Below are 8,719 nucleotides of genomic sequence, written 5' to 3'. Positions count from 1 at the left end.
AACCCCAATGCCTAGCAAAAAAAAACTAAAAAAGAAAGCCTACAGCCTCATATTTTGCTAGTGAAAGGGCCAGGACTGAAACAGAGGTTAGATTTTCTAACTTCTAATTCAGATGTTTTTTCATTTTGTCATTCAGACTCCCTGTGCCTATATATCACAATTTTAGCTGACCATTCCAAAAAATAACTCAAGACTCAGAATCCACCTGATTTTGTTTTGTTTTGTCTTTCTATGCAATTCAAGATGACAAAATATTTACTCTCCACTTTGCTTTTTTGCTGTGTTAGATGTAGTCTTGGTCAGAGCCTACTAAACAACTTTAATAACTTTTTTATATGAAAAATAACAGCATATTTAACTAAAATGTGGTTTAACTTAAAAAGTTTATATTTTTTTAAATGTCATTAATTTTACAAAAGTTCAACGTGCAAAGGAGTAAAAAATCAAAGTAGGTGGCAAATGGCATAGGAAATTCTCCACCCACCCACAACCCACCCTGCCACCCTTTTCTCCAGAAAAAGCTAACATTCAGGCAGGAAGAACAAGAAGGGCATCATGATGTTCTAGTAATTTCCTGGATAACAGGAAATGAAAGACTGGAGATGTTGAGCTTTAGATCAGTTTGCTTTTTCTCTGAATAGGCGTATTCATTATTAACTGATAAAAGATAACACACATGTAATATTAAAAGCTAAAATATAACGGTTCCACTGTGATGATTTTCAACATCTATTCAACTAGAGAAGAAAGTTTACTCAGCTTCCCCAACTTCCTGAAATAATCTATCTTCTGGCTCATTTTAGTATTGCGTCAAAAACTTTCTTCTTTTACACTGTGAACATCAGGTCCAATAAGATGCCTTGAAGGGCCAGATAATAATCTCCTTCATAGTCAACTCCACTGCCTGTTCTGAACCTGGTGATCAAGAAATTTTTATGTTTTGACATGACAAATTTCTTTCTCATTTTCACAATTCATTCAAAAGATCATTTCAAGCATACAAAAGCTAAGATATTCTGAAGTCCAGCTTGGAGCCTTTTTTTCATACTAACATGAGACTTTCCCCTTAAGTGTGATTTAATTGAAAACACTAAATCAACTTCAGGTTTATTTCATAATATGTACAGTAGTTAACAAATTACAATACAGTGAATCACTTATGTTAATTCCACATAACTTTAAAAAGTCATGCAGTACATAGTGTGGTATAAACAAACAGCCTTTGTCATATACAAAAAAAATGCATCATTATGAGAAATGTGATTACTATCTTTGAAGTTTTATACATATTTTAAGGGTTCCCCCCCAGGAGTCCTTCATAAAAATTTGAAGAGTTTACTAATCAGTTAATGCATTATTAGGAAAGAATAAACATTATTAGTAAAGTTAGATTACTAGCAATTAATTTTAAAATTACACCAGGAACAGGATTGAGTGTATTTTCATGAAATAAATCTTTAGTTAAGAAAATAGTTTTGAAAAAAGAGCTCATACTGAAGGTATGGATTAATTTTGTCAAATTAGTTTGTACAAATCAACAGTCAAATTTATTACACTGAATAATGAAAATATGCCTATCCTTTTAATACTCATAAATAAGTGCCCATATATGTAATATTTATATGCACAAGTGAAGAGATGTTAACATGTAAAAATATACTGTTCCTCCACTTATGGGAAAAACATAGATCAACATGTGGTCATTAAATTGAATTTTAAAATGTCCAATTCAAATCTACATTCAATCAGCACAAATACTTAAGCAGAGTATTTTTTGTAAACAGTTAAGAAACAAATACTTTTTTTTTTTGCTTTTTTTTTTTTAGTCAAATCATCTCTACTGGGAACTTTTCAACTTGGCCGCAGGCTTCAATTTTAATTCCATCAAATCCAAAAACCACCAAGACTTCTGGGTAAACAAAGTGAATGCTTTTAAAAGTGCATAATTTCCAACTCATCCACTTTAAATATTATGCAATTCCAGTTCATCAACAAGAAAAGAAAATGCACTTGGCTATAAAAATATTAAGGAATGTTATTGAAAAGAAAAGGCTATTTGGTAGAAGTAACTACAAAAATAATTAGTTTAAATCTTTGTAAAGCTTTAATGCAAGAACATCACAGTACACTTTCTTTCCAAAAACCTTAAAGCATAATCAACTCCAAATTATAAATATCCACCTTTCAAGTACTTGAAAAAGAATTGCAGCAAAGTGTCTCTTAAAAAATTAAGTAAAGAGGACTGATCATGCAGGTGTTAATCTGCTGACACTTTGTGACATCCCTAACTGCCTCGTGTTGTCATCTCTGGTTCCATTGGTAGTAATTAAAGGCAAGGAGCTGTTCTGAAATGCAGGTGTAGAACAACTAATCACACCAATATTTTCATCTTCCCCAGTGTCTGAATCTGGTGTTGTGACTTCACTATTCTGGAGTCCCAAAATCTCACAGACTGCTTGAGGCAATTCCTAGGTAGGAAAAAAAAAATGAAAGTTAATAGCCATATGGAGAGGAAGAAAATCGTAACAGTAATCTTTTGTAATGTTTAAAAAAGCATATTTCATTCAAAGCTACTTTAGCAGGTTGTTTTATTTACCTATTAAAATTGATATTTATTTAGATCCTTGAGGAAATAAAAGTATGCCAAAACAAGAATTCTTATAAGAAATACTCTAGACAAAATTACAACACAGAATAATGATTTGGTTTAACTCAACCTTCTAAGCATTAATTTTGCCTTTTAAGGAAAAAAAGTAATTTTACTTTGTAAAATGGATTAAAAATCCAATTAGTAAACTTAAAAGAAGAACCAAAATACTATTCATTTAATTATTTCTGATTATCATCTCTATTTCTCACTACTGCAAACTTAATAGAATGTCTTATGCTGCATTTACTAATTCAATTGGATAATTCATCAAGGCTTAGTTAAATTTTTTTTGTCGCCTCTCAAGTCCCTTTAAATGTTTTCAGTAATGTTTTGCTACATTGTCTTAGTATGTGTTATTTCTTAGCTGGCAAACGTTTTCAATTAAGGGAGATAATCCATAATAGTAGCCAAAAAGCTGGCAAGAGCTTTCTTTGGCATTCCTAAAACTATTATTTATTTATTTTGCCTCAAGGAATAACTCCTCTAGCTATACATCTCAAATTCCTCCAATTCTTAAAATTGCTATGGCATGGCATACCTTGCATTTGGCCATCTGCATAGAAATTGCTTCTGCCTTGCATAGTACATCTTCCACATCAATTTTCATGGACAACTCATTGATATGCTAAAATGCATCCATAAAATAAAATTACAATCAGAAATCAGACATGTCATAATATACCATCATAAAATGTTATCAGTTCTATTTCAATGGTGATAAAATTTTTACCACCAAGTATTCAATTTAAACAAATATTCTTTCTACAAAAATGCTTAAACTTTTTATCCTAAAGAATAGCATTTAAGTTTATGGACTAAGTTCAGCAACTGTACAAACAATGCACAACCTATAAGAAAAGGAAGCTGCTCTTTCATTTAGATAAATTTTGTAATATGTTCTTTGTTAAACATAATTTTCTCTTTGATTATCCAAGAAGAAAAGTGATTAGTACATATTTGTTGCATTCTCTCACCTGAAGTCTAGAATTTCTGCACTGATTCAAATACAGGTTAAATTCTTAAAATGAAATCTTTTTGAAATGAAAAAAGCACATAAGTAAACACTAAAAAGTAATTACTTCTCATCACTATCCTGCTTTGCATTTGGATTCCATGGAGTCCAAAACTTCCAAACAGGCTGAGAATGGGCCAGTTTCTTTATATCAACCTTTCCTTTAAATCAACCAAGCCTTCTTTATATCAACCATTATTAAAGCACCTCCTTTGTTCAAGGCAATCCTTTAGGCTCTAGAAATTCCACTTCAAAAACCACAATGGTCAAGGAGTTTATATGCTCTACATTCCACTGGAGGGATACAACATGCACAGAGAAATACAAACACAAAAAGTGAGGAGCTAGAGGGCAATAACAAATAAGAAAAGATTTCATGGAGGAGCTGACAGCTAAGCTAAGCCTCCAAGGATTCTGAAAAGTAAAACTGCAGAATTGGAGTCTGGGGAAGACTTAGGTAGAGTTTATTTGAAAAGCACAAAGGTAGGAAGGAGTATGTCAAAAAATGTTAATTCAACAGTCCAGTCTGGTGAGGTGCACAGCATAGGTGAAGGAGAACAGCATGAAATGTTTTATACACAGACAAGGTGTCTTGCTTTGACTTTGCTTGACTATGCATATTTGTTACAAAGGTCTTTTTTTTCTTTTTTTTTTTTCTTTTCTATGGGAATAAGGGCAGGAGATAAAATAAATACCTGTTAATTGGGGAAAAAAGGGAATAGTATGAAATGAGGCTTGTTTAAGATTGATTCTAAAGAATCTTAATGTCAGGCTGTGGAAATTCTATACAGGGTGCTTCAAAAATCTTAGTGTAATTTTAAGCTATTAAAGTTTAAGCTGCAATGCTCCACATCATCCTCAAGCCAATAAAGAACTACAAAAGGTTTCTGAGCAGGTGAGTGACATTGTTAGGGCTATTCTTTAAAAGCAAAGTTTCAGCTGTTACCACTCCTGTGAATGACTGAGAAAAAATGAAAGTGTAGGTCACGGGAGTTGGGGCTACTGAAGTAGGAAGCCAGAGTGCTGGAGAAGATACCAATGTGAATATTAAAACCCCATAAAAATGAAGATAGGGACTGAAAGATTCCTTGAAAAAGGAGGAAGACAAGCCTGGTAGAAAACAACAACAATGTTGAAGAGGGTAACACAGCAGCTTCCTGCAAAGCTTGAAAGCCCCACCACCCCAAGGGCTCCACCACAGCAGCTTCCTTGCTCTGCCTACTTCTCTGCTCTAATACAGAGGTGTAGGAAGTCACCTCTACAGGTGTAAGAAGCTGCTCCAAGATCATCTAGCTATAAGGGATCTCAAAGTTCCTTTACAACTCTAAAATCCAATCATCTAAATGAGAAGTGAGCCATAGGACAAAGCCATAAACTCCTTGGGGTGAAGGTTTCTTGAGGACTCCCTATGACCACTCATACCTGGCAATCATCTATAGCTTTGAGGAAGGAAAGAAGGGTTGAAGACTTTGTGAGTTTTGCAGTTAGATCCCTATTGCTAATGATCTCTGGGTACGGGTATATGTAGACAGTTTATATGCATATGGAAGTGATATGTCTTCCTTTCTTTGTAGCACCAGAAGCAAAGGCATCCAAGCCAGGCTCTTCCAAGAGGTGGTACCATGGAGGAGGTGGAGAAAAACTCTGTCTTCTGTTTCTGCTGGGGAGACCAGTGAGGCTCTCCTGATGATGAGATCACAATTATCAGCTCCATTCAGGTTTTGTATAAGACATATTTGGAGAAATGAATGGGGCCTAAATTGGGGCCAATGGATATATGATATGACTATAACTTGAAGCCATTCAAGAAATTTATTTATACTCCATTGCAAAAATATTTTGTGTGTCAAAATGAAACAAAGAAGTCTACTAAATACTAAAAGTCAAGAATGTATTGATCTTAATAAACTATCACATACCTTAAGTATTTCATTAAAACCATAATGTTTTTCTATAATTTGCTGCTTTTCAGATTCTAGAATAGCACAGCAAAGAAGAAGATGGAAATTCTGACAAGGTAATTCAGTCCACATTACCTATAAAAATAATAAAAAGGTTTAAATTATTCAGAAAGTTTCTAAGATACATTTCTAAAATTTTGATTCTTAGACAATGCTATGCTTTACATTAATCACGATGCTAAACACAAGAAGATCCTCTCTGAGTAGCCCTGATATTAGCAGCAAAGTATAGAAAGAGCCTCTTCTTTGTAATCAAGTAAATGAACTAAAGAAAATAAGAATAATTCAGAAAATATCAAGCTTTGGTATTCTGAATAGAGACAGCATCCTCAAGTCATGACACACAGCCAAGTTTGACCAACTCATTTTGCCCAACCTATAAAACTGACATTCTTTTTTTTTTTGGGGGGGGGAATTGGGGTTAAGCAACTTACCCAAGGTCATACAGCTAGTAAGTGTCAAGTGTTTGGTCTGAGGCCAGATTTGAACTCAGGTCCTCCTGACTTCAGGGACGGTGCTCTGTCCACTGCGCTACCTAGCTGCCCCTTAAAACTGGCATTCTTTAAAAAGTTCAAAAGACCTATGGGTGTGGCCAAGCCAAAGCTTTAAGGCTACTTTTACAAGATTTCTTCTGACTCCTCAAATTCTTGATTTTAATTATTTCTCCTATAAGAGACAGGCTTGGGAATGTGAATTTCATTATCACAGCTTTATAGAGGAGAAAGACTATATAGGTATGGCTGTATCTTGCAGAGTGGTCTGTCCAGTTCAGTACCTTGCTTCTAATGGTGAAGAGAAATTTAAAAATCCACCCCATGCAATGAAACCAGAGGCAGCATGATGAGTGGACAGTTCAGACTCTGAGGTCAAGGACAAACAATGACTGTGAAGTCACTGGCAAGTCACCAAACCTCTTGGTACTCCAGGAAGCTCTCTAAAAGCATAAATTACAAAAAGAGTGAATAATCTACCCCAGAGTATACTCAGAGGGAGTGGTGATAAAAAGTGAAACATACTTTAAGGGGTATGTTTTAGTGGCGACTCTACTGGAATATGGACAAATAATTCTTAAGTCCAGCTCAATAATATAGCCTTTAAAAAGCTATTTTCTAGAGTCATACAACAACCCCGTATTTTAAATAAATAGGATATTTCTTTTAATCATGCCTAACTATTGCAGCTAGGTGAAACAGCAGATAAGAGTGCTGGGCCTGGAGTCAGGAAAGCCTGAGTTCAAATCTGGCTTTAGACACTTACTGTGTGACCCTGGGAAATTCACAACTTTCATTTGCCTCAGTTTTCTCAATGGTAAAATTAGGATAAGAGCACCCAGGATTGTTGTGAAGATTAAATAATAATTAAAGCGCTCAGCACAATGCCTGGCACTATGTAGGTGCTCTATAAATGCTAGCTGATATTATTAAAATTATTCACATCACTGGCCATTCGTCCTTGCTAAGCCTGGCCCCTCACCTTGTACTCTGACCTCCAGGTTCTCTCATCCTTTGGGGCACAGCCTAGCAATTATTCCTTCTCTCTCATCTTTAAACTCATCCTTTCTCCTGTACTTTGTCCCCCACAAATATGCTCAAGTCTGCCCAACCATAAAAAAGTACACAAAAAAAACCCTTTTAACCCTGCCATCTGCTCAGGCTATCAGCTCCCTCCTACCTTCACTAGTTTTAAACTGAGTAGAGAAACATTCAAAGCAAATTCCATTTTAAAGTTTAATTATAATACAATTAACCTCAAAAATTTCTCTTAAAATATTCTAGTTAGCTAAGGCAGATTTCCAATATGTGGTACTTCCTTTGTATTAATAAGCCTTAATCTTTTTTTAATCAAGTAAAGTTGATAAATCATGAAAAAGAATTGATAAACATGAAAAATAACACCAGTTACTAAAATATATCGATTCTATTTCTGAAATTCATTCTAGAACATAAAACAATCTGAAAACTGTATAAAGCAATAAAAATCTTCTCAATCTGAACATGGCCCTCTCTCCTCATAAGGTACAAGAAAAGAGTACTCATAAAGAATCCCTGGTACAAATAGTTGGCATCATCACCACAGTACAGCGCTATTAAGTTTGTTTTTCTACTCTCACAATGGACTTTTCTGCTGAAGACATCCTCTGTGCCTCTTTTTGGTTTGCTTGTGTACTTAAAGATAACCTGACATTATGCCGTTTGTTCAGTGTAAAAAGATAAATGTAAAAACCTTTAATCCTCTGGATTTTAAAATCTTCTTTAAAATATACATTAATGTAGCATACTAATCATCTGGTGTCTCCTGTGCACAGCTGAACAAGCAGCCATCTTGACTTAGAGTGTCACTACTGTCCCATAAGCTCATCTGTTTCAGAGCCTCCAAAGACTCTGGAGCACAAAGTACTCTGGTCTGTGCCAGATTTGCTAAACTTCTTCTTGGGATGAAGCCCTCCCGAGGCACTTGTTCACAGCTCTAGCAGCTCCTGGTCAGAAGAGATGGTTCAAAGGTATGCCTGACACTACCTTCCCCTCCTCCAGTCTCAGATGGATTGTGATATACTCCCAGGGACTCCAAAACATCTTGGAAGACTCTGAGCCTCACACTTCCATGGGAAGACTAGTGATGTAGAAGGAAAGACTGCAAATGTAAAACCTCAATACATTCAAAAACACCAGTAAATTCCAGTTGTACTTTACAAAACAAAATTTGTTTTTCTGGATAACAAAAGTGAAGATTCAGTAAGTATATAATACAGGTTGTTACCTCCCATAATCGAAGAATATCTAGAAAGCTAAATTCCCTTTTGAATCTAATTAGAAGCCAGCGGAAACAAAAATAAAGGTATCCTGAGTCTTGAGATTCTAAAAAGAAAGGAAAAAAACAAATATTTTAAAAACAAAAAGCATGCTGTTTTGGCATGTGATACTGTAACACATTTCAGAGGTATCTATGAAACTTATGACATATTTAGTCCAGGCCATTAAAAAAGTAGTATGTTTAAATATGCATTAGTAATCATCAAATAATGAAAACTCACAGGTTAAACTGTGAAGGGGAAAAAAATCAGTTGCATACCCATGTACATACATATGAATGCATCTG

At 34.8% G+C, this 8,719-nt stretch overlaps 1 protein-coding gene across 3 annotated transcripts in view; it reads right to left on the bottom strand.

The window, feature by feature from the left end:
- Positions 1–1,095: 1,095 nt before the first annotated feature.
- The window catches only part of TBC1D15 (TBC1 domain family member 15), a 78,351-nt gene continuing 70,727 nt past the window's right edge, over positions 1,096–8,719 (bottom strand). For all 3 annotated transcript variants that reach the window (XM_020968894.2, XM_020968895.2, XM_020968896.2), the window contains 4 exons: positions 8,381–8,478; positions 5,582–5,698; positions 3,189–3,275; positions 1,096–2,468 (listed from right to left, as the gene is read on the bottom strand). In XM_020968894.2, coding sequence (XP_020824553.1) covers positions 2,247–2,468; positions 3,189–3,275; positions 5,582–5,698; positions 8,381–8,478 — 524 coding nt within the window. In that variant the 3' untranslated portion in view covers positions 1,096–2,246. The remainder of the gene's footprint in view (positions 2,469–3,188; positions 3,276–5,581; positions 5,699–8,380; positions 8,479–8,719) is intronic.

The sequence above is a fragment of the Phascolarctos cinereus genome, unplaced genomic scaffold, assembly GCF_003287225.1.
Source record: "Phascolarctos cinereus isolate Bilbo 61053 unplaced genomic scaffold, phaCin_HiC Scaffold_1;HRSCAF=81, whole genome shotgun sequence".
Classification (NCBI taxonomy): domain Eukaryota; kingdom Metazoa; phylum Chordata; class Mammalia; order Diprotodontia; family Phascolarctidae; genus Phascolarctos; species Phascolarctos cinereus.
Note: the sequence above shows the minus strand (reverse complement) of the source record. Positions and strands in the feature narration are given on the sequence as shown.